Consider the following 16,632-nt stretch of genomic DNA (forward strand, 5'->3'; position numbering starts at 1 on the left):
ACCGGAGTATAATCCTCAGCATGGTGCACAGATCCGAAGATGATGGTATGTACTTACTAGTACATGTGCTACATCTTGGCTGCCGCATCAAACAAGGGCGCACAGCAACAGTACTAAGTCGCAGACTGTCAATTTACATGAAAGCGTCACAAGGCCCCACCGGAGACGCGCGCCATTGGCCCTTCAAATATTGATGGCCCGGGTAGGGCATGAGTTATCTGTTTGCCTTGTGCGGATCAGATGATTATATCGACGGCACAACATTCAGAGCCTCGCCCTTAGCCAGGATCGTGGATCCCTATAAAGCCTTTTATAATTGCAATGAACACAATCATTTTTAAAGAACTCTTACCACCAAAGTATTCCCCGCGAATATAATCTTTTGAGTGAGTCTCGACGTTCACTGGGCCCCGGTGACTGGGGTTCATAACCTAACCAGAGAGGATTGTGCAAGCACATCGACAGGGTATCGTAGATAGCCGAAGGGAGGGAAAGCAAAACGAAAGAAAACTTGTTTGTATTGCATAAGAGACTGAATTTGATTGCCAACACTGAGCAAAGCCATTTGCAGTATAGTGTTCGACCCAATTTATTAGACGCCATCCCTCCGTTGTTTGGCCCTCGCCTGTATAAGAGTAAAGGTATCGTCTCCTCATCGTTCGGGCGTCAGCTGTACGATCATGATGATTTGGCGGAGGAAGCACATCGTCACATGGTATCTAGAGCTCCTGCCATCCACGTTGAGAGAGCGGCCATCCACGTTGTAAGAGAGGCATCTGTGGCGATGCCGCAACAAGCACGGTCCGATCTCCAGAAGTCCCTATGCATTCGCGTGACCAAGAAGGCTTGAACAACAATCTGGCATCTGTGCCGAATAAGTGACCATCATCTCCTCCAAAGTGAGAATGGACAAACTCTGCAAGCAGGTGTGCAATCGGAAACTACGTCTCTTGTTAATCGGGTGGCTTCAAACCGTATACGTTAACTCACCGGAAGAAGAAGTGTGGCGAGAATGACACTGAGAGAAAAAGCTGTGACATTTAGCAAGCAAATATGATGTTCATAAGTGAGCACCAACCAAAGCCACAGCCACAGTACAGCAGATTATCTCTTATGAGACCACGCATGAGACGGTTGTCAATCCCCCAACCACCGTGGCCCTTGACTCGATACATCAGAAGCAATAATGTTTCTGAAATTATGTGCATGCAAAGGGTCAGTTCAAGCTCGTGTCAGCAGCAGCTCCCAATACGAACGTAACTCGGCGATAGCCAGCAAGCCAAATGCTATATATATTCTGGAGCCTGTCTCCGTATCCAAATATCCAGTAACGCCAGGGATATAACATGGTTCTGTATGCAAGAGGCAAGGAACTAAGCAGGCAAAGAGTTCAACTTGAATGTCTACACACCTGGAACTGACAAGTTAAATTCTTGCAGGCAGTAGGTGATCGGCACCAAATAAGCCTGCAGAAGATGAATCAGAGATCATGATCTATAGTTGGCCGTAACCTCCATATATTTGGTCTCACAATGATGCAAACGATCTCCACCGCTGCGAACCATCTCCCCCGTTCCCATACTGCATATGCTCTGAGTGCGAAGATACCTGAACCCAGTGCGAATATTAGAGCGCAGAATCACTGCTGGTTAGCATAATTGCTAGACCTACACTCTGCACAAATCATCGTTGCTATCCCTATATCTGATGAGGTATTGGACACAGAATTAGCACGTGTCATGGCGAAGTGCCACCAGACCCACAGGAATTAGCGATATTATAAGAGCGGCAAAGCTATGATTCGGATGAGTTGAATTCCAATGTTTGCGACACTTCAACGTCACACATACATGGAATGGGGAATCAGGCTGAAAAACCACTTAAAGCATCATACCGTGAGGGAGGAAAAATGGAGATGGACACTGGACACCCACCGAGCATATTCAGCAACATGAAGGCAAGTGGCAAGTGGCTGCAAGCTAGATACAGAAATGTGCCGAGTCCCCATCGAGACTCGACGATAAAAGTGACCTGCACCGGCTACAGATCAGAGTACTCTTGGACACTTGAGTAAAGTTCTACTTGCCGCGTCGGGCAGGCACAGTACGTAGTCATACAGCTGGATGACCAGATGTAATCATAAGTCTCTTGCTAATCGGGTGTGGTAACTTCTATAGCTCACCCAAAACGATAATAGTGCAACTATCGGGAGAAGCAATATGAAGGATCAGCGGCTGAAAGCGACCGATAATGAACAATGACGGCACCATAAACGTACTGGGAGGAGCGCATCAGTGATTCAGGATTGACTTGGAATCGATAGTAGACTCGCACTCACTTTTAAGTTCAAGCCTGAGAGCGCGTCGGCTTGAGCCGCTGGCCACGAAGCATTCATATTGATGTATGCCAGCAATTCGACATCGCTCTAGGTCAATATAAGGGAAGTATGCATACTATGCACAGCCCCAGCACCTCACACGACCACGGAGAAGACATACGTAAATCTGCTGGCTGCGTAAAGTCATCCACGTTCTTGCGAACGTACACTCCATAATGGACGGGAAACTCCTTGACATGATAGATTACAGGATGTAAAAGTCCAATGCAACAGATCACTCCATTCCATAGACTCGTAACCACTGGCAGCCTATCCATTCCATGCATGTCTTTGATTGGCCATACCTTCAACTGTGGCGCCATCTGGTGGAGGTTAATATTAATATCAGCGCCGAAGAGGACACATGTGCTACATCTTGGCTGCATCAAGGGTTCCAAAGCGCGCACCAGCCTATCCCACAGTCATGACGTTGTCAATGCTGTTTAAGACGGAGCCTGCAATGCCCTCAGAGGATTTGCCAGGCGGCTATTTTGAGGGTGATGATGTCGGGACGGGTCTGATGGAAGAAGCATTATGTGATGGATTCGATTGCATTCGTACGAGTGGGTGTCAAAGATGAGGAAACATCGTGTGCTAGATATCATCGCACGGAAGATTTCGTTAACATAGTAGTACTTAGTACCCAAAAGTAATAATGTAGGCAGACTTCCGAGCCACCCACTTCAAAAATTCATGTATTTTTTCTCACGCCTGCTTCACAGATTTGTTCTTCCTGGTTCCAGCTGTGAAGCTTGCGACCGTGACATTGCGGTACTGAATCGATTAATCTACGACAGGCTGGATCTGGGCTGGATGTATATATTTTTGCGCAAGATGACTTAATTCTAGCAGCTCCTCGACAAAGAGACAATTGAACAGGTTGGTGTGTATCTGCAGGCAACTCGAAACATTATTCGCCTGGCAACTAGGGCCGCTCACAGAGTATGAACATAGGGCGATCCTGTGATACGGAACACTGCAGTGTACGCTCGTTCACAACGTAGAGAGGGATAATTGCGTCATATACACGTTCTCATTCTCACTCTCATGTACCACGTCACTAATGAGTGTGAGTATCGCAGAGAGTCGATGGGAAAAGAGGGTAACGAAGAACAACTTGTGTTTGTGTACACTGATTGGGATTTCCAGCAGAGCCAGCCGCTTGTGGCAGTACGTAAGGGACACATGTTCAACGATACTATCTGATCATTTTTGAACTTCGCCCGTAGGAGAGTCTGGGCAATGGTCTCATACATGAATCGAGGGCCGTTTCGCTCCAAGTATCGTTGTATCTTCATTGATTGGATGCCAGCTGCACAATCATGCGGAGGGAGAATACCGCCACGTTAAATCTGGAGTTCCTGTCATCCACGCTGTGAGAGTGGCATCTGTGGCAATGCCGCAAAAATCACGGTCCGATCTCCAGAAATCCCTGTGCATTCGCGTGACCATGAGGGCCTGAAAAACAACCTGAGACCTGTGCCGAATAAGAATCATCACCTCCTCCGAACTGAGAATGGACAAACTCTGCAAGCAGGTGTGCAATTGGGAACTACGTCTCTTGTTAATGGGCGTCCGACTTCAAATGTATACATCAACTCACCGGAAGAAAAAATGTAGCAAGAATGACGCTGAGAGAAAAGGCTGTAACGCAAGTAAATACGCGAAATGTATTCGTTTGTCTGTGAGGACCAACCAAAGCCGCAACCGCAGTACAGTAGATTATCTTGTAGGAGACCACGCATGAGACGGTTGCCGATCCCCAAGCTACCATGGCCTCGGACGACGCGATACAGCAGAAGCAACAATGTTTCTGAAATTAAATGCATGCAAAGGCACGCAGTCAGTTCAAGCTCGTGTCAGCGGCAGCTCCCAATACGAACGAAACTCGGCGATAGCCAGCAAGCCAAATGCTATATATATTTTGGAGCTTGTCTCCTTATCCAGATATCCAGTAATGCCAGGGATATAGCAGGGTTCTGTATGCCAGAGGCAAGGAACTAAGCAGGCAAAGGGTTCAATTTGAATGTCTACACACCTGGAACTGACAAGTTAAATTCTTGCAGGCAGTAGGTGATCGGCACTAAATAAGCCTGCAGAAGATGAATCAGATATCGTTATCTGGAGTTGGCCGTGGCCTCCATATATTTGGTCTCACAATGGTGAAAACGACCTCCACCACTGCAAACCATTTCTCCCGTTCCCATACTGCATATGCTCTGAGTGCGAAGATGCCTGAACCAGGGCAAATGTTAGAGCGCAGAATCACTGCTGGTTAGCACGACTGCTGGACCCACACTCTGCACAAAACATCGTCAGTATCCCTACATCTGATGAGGTATCGAATACAGGGTCAGTATGTGTCATGGCGAAGTGCCATCAAACTCACAGGTATTGGCGATATTATAAGAGCGGCAAAGCTATTCGGAAGAGTTGAATTCCAACGTCTGCGACGCTTCAACTTGGTTGCACATACATGAAGTGGGGAATCAGGCCGAAAAACCACTTAAAGCCATCATGAAAACATCGCGCCGTGAGGGAGGATACAATAGATACGCGTACCAGACACTTACCGAGCATATTCAAAAACATGAAGACAAGTGGCAAGTGGCTGCAAGTTAGATACAGGTATGTGCTGAGCCCCCATCGGGACTTTACGATAAAAGTCACCTGCACTGACTACAAATCAGAGTACTCTCGGACGCTCGAACAAATTTCTACTTGCCGCGTCAGGCAGGCACAGTATGTAGTCATACACCTGGATGACCAAGTAAAACATGAGTCTCTGCTAAGGACATCGCAACTTCTATAGCTCACCCAAAGCGTTACTAGTCCAACTATCGGAAACAACAACATGAGCGCTCAGCCGTTGAAAGCGACTGATAGTGGAAAATGACTGCACCATAAATGTACTGGGATGTGGGCATCAGTGATTTGGACTCGATAGCAGGACTCGCACTCATTTAATACCAAGCCTGAGAGGGCATCAGCATGGGTTGCTTGCAAAGAAGCACTCGTAAAATTTATGCCAGCCAATCGACATTGCTCCAGCCTGGTCGATATAAGAGAAGTATGCACGCACGGTCCGAGCATCCCCACGGAGAAGGCATACGGGAGAAAAAATCTGCGAGGTCGTTACATCCCCCTTCTCACACGAAGGTTCCCTATCAATGATTGGCGACTCCCGAGTACTTCATAGCCGCGGATAACTCCCCGATCACGACCCCGTTTAATTTGCGGGTCAAAAAGAAGGACCGTGTATCACGTGCTACATCTTGACTGCATCAAACATTTCAGGGCGCGCACCTACAAGGTCCCATAGTCATGACGCATATCCATCGTGCAATTGAGAGGGGTATGTCTCTCAATGGATAAGAATTGTGCATTGAAAGAATGAAAAAAAACAGGCCACGTTGAGGGTCATGATGTCTTGAGTCTTGACGATAGTTGCAGGTGTCCAAGTTAGTCAGCACAAGCAACGTTATGCGGTGAATTTGCCATTTGACAGTGAGTGCCAAAGATACGGAAGCGGCCTGGGCCAGATATCATGTTGTGGAAGATATTGGTATCTAACCAACTAGTTTCGCGTCCTCGGGGGAACACCGTTGCCTACAGCGTGCGGCGGCTGCGATGAGCGCAACTATGGCAAACATACGAAGGTGAGCCATCGTGAATCTCGCGCTTGCCATGTCTGCAGAGTACGAAATACGTCAGACATCTGTGAATAACAATGAATATTGTCACTGACGCTTGTTCACACGTGAGCCAACAGGAAATGCAGACGTCAAGGATGTTCGCTGCTAAAAATACACCAGCGAGAATAGCAATCCTGAGGGGGTTCCATGCATGTTGGCTTTCGCTGTGGGGAGTAATACGCTGAGTGAAGATGACTGCTTAGCGTAGGTTTATACGATACCTCATTCCTGATGTACTTACTCGATAACCATATTTCACTCTCGTCGAGAAGCGGTTCATTTTGGTGGCACAGCGAATGGGGACCACGAACTTACACATGGTGCTACAAAGGCCAAAGGTTACATTGGCAATAGTCCCAAAGGCACAGAATGCGCACCAACACGATCTATGATACAAATAAAACAGCGTGAGTATCTAAGAATTGGGGGGAATGGATATACTGCCATGAGCGCAGGTGAGATGAACATATAACAGACGGAATTGTGAACCAGTTATCGAGATCCTTGGTCTGAGCGCTCGCCGCGGTGGGCCAAAGTGGACACCTCCGAAAGAGATTGGATCATGGCAGCCTGTGGCTCCTGCCTAGACCTGAGTATGCGCAGCACCAGTTAGGGACCCAGGCCGGGCGAAAGTTGGGCTTGGACCACAAAGTGACATTCTGCAGATGCGAAACCATACTGTAAGGTGAGGCTAAACCCATGCTATTGCGCTGAAGTTGGTGATGAGGTTTGCAAACGATGGAACGACCATGATAAATCTGAACTGGAGTTCTAAACGAGAAAGTGAATTCTTGGTGAGTGGGATTCGCTGTGATGTTCAACGTTCAGCATGAATTTAGAGAAGTTGACAGCTCAGTCACCTCATGTAGTATCATTTGAAATTTTGAACCCTTCAAGTTGGTGTGTTGGCCGGCCGCCGCATCAACGTTTTAACTACGCAAATATATCTGTACCCATGCCAGTGTCTTGCACACTGCAGATGGACATTGTCAACAATGAGAATTCAAAGTGTTTCGAGTTGATTTAGAGCGACAAACCGTGGTATTGGAAGGTGATCCGAACCATACGCTACGAAGGGTGATAAATGTCGCGTCAATGTCGCGTCTCAACCGCTGCAGGTGCGGCATGACCGCGCGGCGCGGACAAACCTGGGCCACCGACCTGGCCCACCTCTGGAGGAGATGACAAACCTGTTGGAAAAAAACATGACCCAATTGCAATACATGTCACACACGAGCAACACACAGGTGACAGGGTCCGGGAGAATTCCAGCTTTCCAGCATGTCGACTTTTGATCTATTGAATTCGCAAGTACTTAAGTACTAGTGCGACGCTGCCGTACGTGGCACTTTCTTCTTTGTCCTTCCCCACCACTCTGTATCTTGCTGTAGCGGACGGCTTACTTGGTGCTACTTCATTTGCATATAGGTAAGTAAAGTCTACCAAGCTAGTTCGAACAACCATACAGATGAAGCATCTTTAAAGTCGGGTCCAGTCTAGCGCCAGTCATGCTCTCCCGAATAGTTGCAGTCCTTGCTGTATTATTGGCAAGTATTCAACCCAGTAAATGAGGTTTGAGTCTCACTTTCTACAGGCAACGTTCATATATCGGAGTGGTCGTATGACTCAACATGGCATCCTCAATCTTCCTGCACTACCTCCGTCGTACTACGTCAATGGCGATGTCCAGACGCACTGCACACTTCTCCGAGAGCCAGCCCATACCCTCAAGTATTGCGAAGATATGACCTTCTGGGACCACCTGGATGCAGATGGCACTGTAGCTGCCCGTTTTGTGATTGCGGGGTGCGACCCCAACCGCAAGGCATGGAACACTGTCATGGGTCCCCTGCGCGACCCCGAACCAAGGGCCTACCTTTGGCTGGTCGATACAACAGACAATAGTCTGCAGCGTATTGAGTTGGCAGGATACCCGGAAGGACATCACTTTCATCCACTTGGGCTAGAGGTCACGCCCTCTCAAGATGGAGCCCCATCATTTCTCTATGCAGTCAATCACGCCCGCAAAGAGACAACGGTCGAGCAGTTTATCATTTCTCCAGATACCCCAACACAGGCACTCTGGCAACGCACACTTTCATCACCTTGGTTCGTATCTCCTAATGCGTTGGCCATGACGAGCGAGATGTCGTTCTACGTCAGCAATGACCATCTCATGACCCGTCGACTCCCCTTCCCCCTTGCGCCCGCCCTGCCGCTGATTGAGAGTCTCGCTGGACTGCCCCTAAGCTGGCTTGCGCATGTCACAGTTAATTCTGATGGCACAATTACGCATGAACTGGCCGCTCTCGGCATAGCCTTCGCTAATGGTGTAGCCATCTCCCCAGATGGCACGACCCTTGCGTTGTCTTCTACTTCTCTCGGTCAAGTCCACTTCTACGACCGCAACGTAACCACAAATGCCCTAAAATACCGAGAGACCGTTAGCCTCCCCTTTTTCAGCGACAACATCATGTTCGACGAGGAGGGTGCACTTATCGCCACAGGGCACCCACACTTCCCGTCTCTCGTTGCCGTCGCTGGCAATAAAACAGACGCGCGAGGGCCAAGTTGGGCCGTCTCGCTCACCCCTCTTTCTGACAACACTCATTTCGCGAAGAGTGCACACGCGGCAGATAGGAAATATGATTTACGTGCACCGTTGTCGGCATCAAAAGTTCATCCCGCTAATGACAGGTGGGAGGTGGAAACGTTGTTCCAGAGCGACGGAAGTGTCTTTGGAACATCTTGCACAACGCTGAGGGATTCGAGAACCGGCTCACTGTACATGGTGGGCCTGTACGAGGAGGGGTTGATGGTTTGTAGGCCTTAGTTGGCAACTGTCTGAACGTGTACGCAACTTTTACCGGTCTCTGCAGTTCTAATGTACTATGTAGCACCTTCTCTGCCAAATACATGCAAAATTATCTGTTCCAAGAATACACATCGATGCTAGTACTGTGATGTCCAAAAATGCTAAAAAAAGAACAAGAAACTGATACATCGTTGCTACCAAGATAAGAAAAGTGGAACCCAGACCCTTCATCGCACACACATCTTACTCATACCCTCCCCAGGGGAAAAATACTGGCACAGTTCTAATGAAAGGAAAGATCTCATCAGCACTAGCTGGGAGTCGACGAGGCAATTGGAGATCTGGGATAAATGTAACCGCGTGCCAAAGAGCAAGGACCTGCAAGGATGAAACAAGCACTGCCGTTTGCAAATCACAATCCATACTTGCACAGAAGAGCAGCACATCCGACGGGTGAAAATAATGAGAGCCGTGGATCTTGGAGTGAAAGAAATACCGACGGCGAAGAAGGGTTTCAACCCAACGGACACGGAACACGAAGACCGATCACCTGCACGCCGTGGGCGCTTATTGATAGTAGCACCGCTTCGGCACCGGTGGATCTGGGATCACTTGACGGATGATCAAGTTACCGCAAATGCTGGCAGAAGCATCTCCACTTCCGCGCTTGTAATCATTAGCACTTAATGGCTTCTCGGATAGTAGGCAACTCCAAGACAGCGGTGTGCTGGCCACCGATGCAGACACTAGCGGAAGTGACAACACATTGGAGACCAAAAGGACTTCCACAGAGCCAACGCCAACGGGACCGAACTCTCCGGACCGGCAGCCACATATCCCAATGCCAACGGGACCGAGACTCGGGACCGGGAGCTACATGTCCCAATGCCAACGGAAAACAAAAGAAATACGACGAAAAACAGCGAGAAAACCATTGAAGAAGCAGGTTTTCCAACGCCAACGGATGAAAGCAACATCCCCCCGACTCCAACGGTATGCTCGCCGTCGCCTACGGATTATCCGCAGGCAACAGTTTCCGCCGCAATATAAAAGGCAGACATCTATCCTCAAAAACTCACCTCTTATACTCTTGCCATTTCTTATCGTCGCCAAACTTCTTGTCGGCGGCGCGCTCGAGAGGAGGAACGCCTGACACCTGCAAAGTAATTTTAAACGGCAGTCATATTGCGGTCAATTACGATGGTCAAACAATGGTCTCAACTCACGTGTCGAAGCAGAACATAGGTCAAAAGAGGACTTGCCGCGGTCGCAACTGCTGTAGAGAGAGGTAGCGCGCCAGAGAATGCAGCAAGGCCGAACATTCCAGTCCAGAAGCCCAATTCGCCCACATAGCTATATACGACATATGAGCCCAAATTCTCAACGCGAAAGTGTCGCATGACGTACTTGGGGTGACGACTCCAGCCCCACACTCCTTTGGAAATAAAAGAGTCTTCGTGTTTATTGTCCTGTTTCTCTCGGCGCCACGTCGATTTCTGCCCGTCTGCCATGACTTCGAGGGCAAAAGAACCTGCGATCAAAGCAAGGGAAATAAAATCGGAGGCATGTAGACGAGGGTGAGCTGATGCTGGCAATACGTTTGACTGTTGTGAAAGGTTAAAAAGGCACAACCTAAAGGAAGAAACATGGTTACGATGTAGACGGGCAATCCAACGACAAATATCCAGGTTGCTTGAGCCATCCATGCGCCGGTAAACTTGATTTTGTCCTTTTTTATTTCATCGAAACGAGAATCCCCGCCCGCTTTGATTGCTCTCTGGGCCAGGAAACTCCCAAGCCTCAATGACCAGATGACGAGGGCAGCACTGAGGAGGGCCTGCCTTGGAGCCAAGCGTGGCAGTTGAAGAAATGTGGAATGTGTAATTTTGCCTTGCGAACGAATGTATGGATAATAAATGGACACAAGGGTGGTTGACAAGAAACCTGCAGCTCCAGAGAGATCGTAAAACCTGTCTTCAGCTTTAGGAACGAATATGCAGGCCAAACCTGCTTGTAGAGCATAAGCGCTCACTGCGACCGGTGTCAGTCGTGAAAATATCATTTTGACGGTGATGATGATGGGAGAGAACTAAGGAGAGACCTGAAGGAGACCATGCAAATCTTAGTTGAGCCGTGTGGATGACATCACCTAGCGGAAGCAAAACCAGATGACATCATCTGTAAGGACTGTGTGTCCTTTACACACCGACCCGATCTTAAACCGAGACGTTCGAACTTGGTATATGTTCAACGCAGCCACGTGACCCACGGATGCCGAAGAGTACAACTCTTCGCAAACTCTTCGCATCTTGTACTCTTCGCATCCGAGTACGTGGATACATTCCTATATACCCTTTTCTGATGTTCTTTCGTTAAGCCTACCGCAGACGTATAAATACTGTCCATGTACATTCCTACTGATCAGCAGAATTCACTCGTTGATTCCCCGGCCGCCTCAGAAAGACTCTCAGCACTCGTCGTTATTTCGTTCTACCTAAGCTATCTACCTTACTCGAAGCACAAACGTTTCGAACGATTCCCCAACGAACTCAAGGCAGCCCTTACACATCGGAAGTTCTTTAAGTGAAAGCACTAGTGTTTGGAAAGCATGTCAACCGCAACTACGATGTCGCTTGCAACCGACGCTCATACAGAGTCACAAACAAAGACAGGGCCTCATTCTTCCATCCATCATACACCGCCCGAAGATCACACCCACCAAGCTGACAAGAAGTCCATTCCCGACACTGGCTGGCGTGGTTCTCCTCCCATCCCCTCGTCCGACGGCGGTGATTCTGAGAAAGATTGGATGTCAAAGCCGCCATACAACTGGTCACCAGCACGTGGTCCAGACGGCGAGGAGCTCTTCAAGACAAAATACGAGTCGTCCTGCTGGTGCGGTGCGGTGCGGTTTGCTTTTGCGGGCGACCCATTCGATGCGAAGCATTGCCACTGCAGACAATGTCAGCGGCTTCATGGTGCCCCCTTCCAGTGGGCGGCCATCTTCCCAAAGACAAGTGTTAGAATTCTGCAGGATAATAGCGGTGCCCTCCACTGCTTCTCTACCACAACGAAACAGGCTGGACATCATGTCCCGTGCAAAGTCTCTTGTGACATCTGTCGAGCGCCACTTTTCGACGAGGGGAAGCGCATGGTGCTTGCGTACCCAAGTGGCTTCAAATTTCCCCCTATCAAAGCACGCTTGAATGTCGCTGACGCAAAAGATGGCGAGACGGTGGAAACAAGGGAAGGGCACTATGATCCGCAGCACGAAGATATCCATCCTCCAGGTCACTACGGTGGAGTCCCTCTCGAGTTTCAACCCAGTTGCCATATTTTTTATGGTCACCGCGTCATGGAAGTGTGCGACGGGATGTAAGAGTACGTCTTCTTTGCCACACCTTGTTCTGACATATCAGTTACAGCCCAAAGTGGAGAGGTCACAAGAATGACAGCGAGCTCATGCAGGAGATGAGTGATGTGGTAGGCATTATGCCTAGATGCAAGGGATATGATGATAAGCCCCACGCATGAGATAGTGTTGATAGACTTGATGCCACGAAATGTAGGCCGCAAAGGAAAATACATTGTGATATTACCATGGCATGTAGACCGGCGTGATTCGGCCGAGATAAAAAGATCGACAGACTTCGACATCAGCGTACAATCAGACGATCGCAACTTTTGGCCATCGGACGCGCCCCGGTTGAGTGTACTGAAAGTATCCTTCCCTAGAATAGCAAAAACCACACGGAGGAAAGACCGCGCAAAGCGCGCCCTGTCCCCGACAAGTAACCCCTCCCCATATTCTTGCAACAGTGCCAACGCTGTTGCGATATGCACCGGTGACAAAATAACATACTTCGACCCTAGCTGTTCGGACAAAAACAGAATGCGGGTCATCCTCTCCTTCTCGAGCTCGATAATTTTCTTCTCGAGCGCTCCTCCATCGAACTGGCGCTCGAATTCGATGCGCACTTTCCCAGCATTTACGGTCGCACACGTGAGTACATCCACTTCAAATGACGACACTCACTCCCCTGAGGAATGATATGTGGTCATTTGCGTGGAGAACCTCGCTTTCGCAGCCAGATCATGCGAGATGTCTGAAAAAGTGATGGTTCCTGCCTTGACCAGACTGCGATCAGAATTTGTCTCCAGTATGTCCCTGCATGTTTGCGCGCCTTGACCAGGCTGCGATCAGAGTTTGTCTCTAGTATGTCCCTGCGTTTTTGCGCGCCTCGGGCGCTCTTGTGCAAGTACAGTGCAGTAGCAGCTGACGCCATGATATATTGAGTGATGTGCTATCGCTGCAGGAACCTCGTGTATTAATTCTCAATTTCATACTACGGACAACTCACAGTCAATGTGTGGTCTTGTTGCAATGCTTCGTATATGAATAAGGAGCAACACCTCCGTCTGGGGACCGGAAGAAGCCGATCACGGTCCCGAAACGTCTTTTAGGTTTCAAGTACGCTCGCTCACAGGGCGACGTTTGGAATATTTTTAAAAGCCTTCCAGCGCTCCAGTTATCTTTAGCGGTCGTGTGATGCGCCGAGTAGATCCGGACTCCGCGCTCTGTAGAAGGATATGCACTACTAAGTAGTACCAGAAGTCAATTATTGATATTTCGAGTTTCCGCACATACTCTATAATAAGACGATGACGGTCTTCTCGACGTTGGTGCTGGCACCCAGACTTGAAGCGTACGGGTGTACCTCGGAACTGGACCCTAGTGCCGAGGCTTTGGCGATTCGGTAATTAGAAGTGAAGCATGACGCGCTGGCGGCAGCGGCGGGGAGCCTAGGACCTTCGACTTTGTACTGCTACTATGTAACGGTTCAAGTTTTGTTGCCGTCGCGGCAGTAGAGATAAACCTGTGCCAAATAGATGCATACATGGGAATAAAGATGATTTATTCGCACGGCGACGACATAACCCCAACGCCAGACAGGATTACAACCACCCCGAGATATTCAAAAAAATTAACGGGCGAAACTTTGCTATTCTTTATTCCTATCTATCCCTGTATCACATACCCGGCGGAGCGTGTGCATGGACAATCCACAGCACTATCAACCGCTCTCACATGCACTTCATCCTCCCGTAGTACCCACATACGAGGAGGAGGAGGAAGAGGAAGAGAATGACGACGAGGGCGTCGTCGAAGAGCAGCTTGATCGTGAAGACGACGATCACGAGGGCGCCGCTGGGTGCGTAATTACTGTGAAGTGTTATGATGGCACGCGTCTGATTGCAAGTATTCGCAAATACTCATATTCTATGTGCTCGTCATGTTCAGATCTACACAACATCAAGGAAGCACAAATGCAGCTGGAAAGCGCGCAGATACAGCACAACCCGACCCACCACAAGACTCAGAACGGAAAAGACGTCCTGGTCGTCCGCGTGGATCAAAGAACAGACGGTCGCGGGCGTCAGCTACTGACTTGAAGGAGCCGGCTAATGCTGCCCCCAAAACGTCCCCACCACAACACGGGTTCTACCAATATACAGCTTCCCCCACTCCAGGAGAAATACAACCCCACAATCAGCAATACTATGAGTTTCAGTGGCGCGTACTAAACTTGTGTGCAGAGTTCTATGGAGCGGCTGAAGAGCTTGTTGTAAGCGTCAGCTGCGTGATTTTGAGGCGTTGAAATAACTTCGCCCAGAAAGCTACCCCCTCCCTTGTTATTGCGCAATGTTACCAGATGGGCCCTGGCGTGAAAGTAGACCCCCTGGCCATGCTCGGCGAAGCGAAAAGAATATGCGATACCCTTGTGAGTCACGTAATTTTGATTGTAAAGTCGGTATCGTACTTATTTCTCAAAGTTGGCATCTCCCTCTCGGTTGACGACACACCCTCCACCTCCGCCATACTTCGTACCTGGTTACCCAAGTCCCATCCCGCCACCGCCACCCCAACCCGGGCCATCCACGCCGTCTACAAACGGCAAATCCCCCGCCACTACAGGGCCAGTCATTTCAGATCCGCAATCATTTGTTGTTTCCTTGGGCCATCAGCAAGCATACCCGTACGGTGCTCCCGCATACCCTACTGCACCATACTACGGCTATGGCGGATACGGAGGTTATTACCCCCCTGTACCTCCGCCTGGGCCAAGCCCAGCACCTGCGACAGGCTCTGCGAGTGGAAGCACAGGAGGAGCTGCGGGAAGCGGTGGAAACCAGGGCGCCTGGTCCGAAGAAGAAACGGAAAGACTAAAGAAGCTCGCCGAGGAGCACCGCAACGGTAACGGGGAGATCATATGGGATGCCCTATGCGAAAAATGGGGCAACTCTCGCACGAGGTAAATATTTTTCTATGTTACATACCTTTCTTTCGGGAGGGCTGATCACTCTGCCCGATAGACACCAAATATTGATAAAAGCAACCTCGCTGGGGTTGAAAGAGTCCTCGTCGCGAGGAACGAAACGAAAACGGGAGACGGACGGCCAACTTGAGCGCCCTCCACCTACAGCTCCCACACCTACAAGCACAGACGCCCCCCATCAAACTCCAGCATCAAATCCCATTCCCACGCCTGCTCCACAATCCGTACAGGGAGCGTCCGCTTCTCCAACACCTTCAACACCAGCGCCAGGGTCCACTCAACCTTCTCCAGCAATTCGACACGCACAGACGCAACAGCAGCAACAACATCAACAACCACAACCACATCAACAGCAGCCACTACTACACCAACAAGCGCCAACACGTGCTCTCCCATATCCGATGCCGACGGTTGCTGCTGCAACCTCGCCTGTTATATCCACCTCAACGAACCCGATGGACCGGCCGGGAAGCGGAAGTTACTATCGCACACGACCAGCACCTGGGATGAAATCTGCATCTTCAGGATCGCAGCACCAGTTCATGTACCAACCGAACGGAGAGCGCCGAACGGGTTAATTGGCATGATTTAACTGATTTTATGGCGTGGCCGGGAGTCCCTTGCTCGATAATTTGCTACCTTACTTTTCGATACCGATGCAGCTGTTCAGTGCAATCACTAGTTTTCTACGTATAGATATCGCGTATATGGTCGGTCATCGTGTTGTGCTTTGCAGGTCATGTATTCGTCCAATTATCGTAAAATCATTTTGTCACAATTTTGTCACAATTTTTTCTTCTTTCCGCGCAAGGTTCGCGGGCTTGGTATCGGGAGACGTGAGGAAATACAGATTCCAGTTAATATGCAAAACATTGAAAGCACAATAATATTTGCAATATTTTGAGTTGTGAGAAAAAGTGTTCATTTGCAGCCTTGCCTGTTAACGTTATCCTCCAGAGATATTCGAATGTTTCACCTGGGACCTATCAGATTCATCATAAGTACTGGGACGCCAGAACGTCATTTTCTATCATGTACAGCAATGCTAGAGAAGAAGCGAGTTTCAGCCGAGAGCGGAGCGAATTCAAAATCGCGGAACTTCATGATCAGCGCTCATTGACATTTCACGGATAAAGCACGCGACATGCATCAACCATCATGAATTTCAGGATAGCTATATAACCATGCGATGTAGACGGACACGAATATATAATATGATAGAGCCCAGATAGAATATAGTACAGATTACAGCGAATGATGGTATATCCAGAGCGAGTGTGATACAGCAATTAGGGTGTAGGAGATATTCCACAAAGTATATGCACAAAGGGACAGGAGAATGTACTAGGATGCATGCGAATGAGCCTTTAAGACATGAGAGTTGAGCGTGTATTTTCGGGAGAAAGA

General features: G+C 49.1%; 6 protein-coding genes across 6 annotated transcripts; 3 read left to right on the top strand and 3 right to left on the bottom strand.

Annotated features, from left to right (window-relative positions):
• Positions 1 to 478: 478 nt before the first annotated feature.
• DEU56DRAFT_294188 (uncharacterized protein) lies at positions 479 to 2,120 on the bottom strand. Its single transcript, XM_041345522.1, has 12 exons — positions 2,087 to 2,120; positions 1,935 to 2,031; positions 1,851 to 1,879; positions 1,764 to 1,794; positions 1,672 to 1,704; positions 1,532 to 1,608; positions 1,412 to 1,466; positions 1,257 to 1,352; positions 1,079 to 1,192; positions 991 to 1,031; positions 916 to 941; positions 479 to 865 (listed from the first exon to the last, which is right to left on the bottom strand). Exons 2-12 carry the CDS (start codon positions 1,951 to 1,953, stop codon positions 709 to 711), a joined length of 678 nt encoding a protein of 225 aa, XP_041209398.1. The 5' UTR covers positions 1,954 to 2,031; positions 2,087 to 2,120; the 3' UTR covers positions 479 to 708.
• A 1,564-nt stretch (positions 2,121 to 3,684) lies between these two features.
• On the bottom strand, positions 3,685 to 5,828 carry DEU56DRAFT_294358 (uncharacterized protein). The gene is made up of 14 exons (XM_041345523.1): positions 5,684 to 5,828; positions 5,280 to 5,352; positions 5,195 to 5,214; positions 5,103 to 5,135; positions 4,951 to 5,047; positions 4,854 to 4,882; positions 4,767 to 4,797; positions 4,675 to 4,707; positions 4,536 to 4,612; positions 4,416 to 4,470; positions 4,261 to 4,356; positions 4,074 to 4,190; positions 3,981 to 4,021; positions 3,685 to 3,929 (listed from the first exon to the last, which is right to left on the bottom strand). The coding sequence occupies exons 2-14, from the start codon at positions 5,338 to 5,340 to the stop codon at positions 3,786 to 3,788; spliced, it is 834 nt and encodes a 277-aa protein (XP_041209399.1). The 5' UTR covers positions 5,341 to 5,352; positions 5,684 to 5,828; the 3' UTR covers positions 3,685 to 3,785.
• A 1,291-nt stretch (positions 5,829 to 7,119) lies between these two features.
• DEU56DRAFT_798792 (uncharacterized protein) lies at positions 7,120 to 9,172 on the top strand. The gene is made up of 5 exons (XM_041353014.1): positions 7,120 to 7,410; positions 7,558 to 7,619; positions 7,667 to 8,924; positions 9,011 to 9,098; positions 9,150 to 9,172. Exons 2-3 carry the CDS (start codon positions 7,581 to 7,583, stop codon positions 8,903 to 8,905), a joined length of 1,278 nt encoding a protein of 425 aa, XP_041209400.1. The 5' UTR covers positions 7,120 to 7,410; positions 7,558 to 7,580; the 3' UTR covers positions 8,906 to 8,924; positions 9,011 to 9,098; positions 9,150 to 9,172.
• Positions 9,173 to 9,962: 790 nt separating this feature from the next.
• Positions 9,963 to 10,949, bottom strand: DEU56DRAFT_911834 (DUF1295-domain-containing protein; the record flags this gene model as incomplete). Its single annotated transcript, XM_041357327.1, has 4 exons — positions 9,963 to 10,043; positions 10,114 to 10,240; positions 10,295 to 10,491; positions 10,542 to 10,949. 4 exons carry the CDS (start codon positions 10,947 to 10,949, stop codon positions 9,963 to 9,965), a joined length of 813 nt encoding a protein of 270 aa, XP_041209401.1.
• A 564-nt stretch (positions 10,950 to 11,513) lies between these two features.
• Positions 11,514 to 12,421, top strand: DEU56DRAFT_735185 (Mss4-like protein; the record flags this gene model as incomplete). Its single annotated transcript, XM_041348435.1, has 3 exons — positions 11,514 to 12,095; positions 12,204 to 12,262; positions 12,313 to 12,421. 3 exons carry the CDS (start codon positions 11,514 to 11,516, stop codon positions 12,419 to 12,421), a joined length of 750 nt encoding a protein of 249 aa, XP_041209402.1.
• A 1,413-nt stretch (positions 12,422 to 13,834) lies between these two features.
• DEU56DRAFT_798806 (uncharacterized protein) lies at positions 13,835 to 16,003 on the top strand. The gene is made up of 5 exons (XM_041353015.1): positions 13,835 to 14,100; positions 14,190 to 14,514; positions 14,563 to 14,670; positions 14,723 to 15,201; positions 15,263 to 16,003. The coding sequence occupies exons 1-5, from the start codon at positions 13,943 to 13,945 to the stop codon at positions 15,801 to 15,803; spliced, it is 1,611 nt and encodes a 536-aa protein (XP_041209403.1). The 5' UTR covers positions 13,835 to 13,942; the 3' UTR covers positions 15,804 to 16,003.
• Positions 16,004 to 16,632: the final 629 nt, after the last annotated feature.

This window comes from Suillus clintonianus (genome assembly GCF_016758775.1).
Source record: "Suillus clintonianus strain FC179 chromosome Unknown DEU56scaffold_28, whole genome shotgun sequence".
In the NCBI taxonomy this organism is placed as follows: Eukaryota; Fungi; Basidiomycota; class Agaricomycetes; order Boletales; family Suillaceae; genus Suillus; species Suillus clintonianus.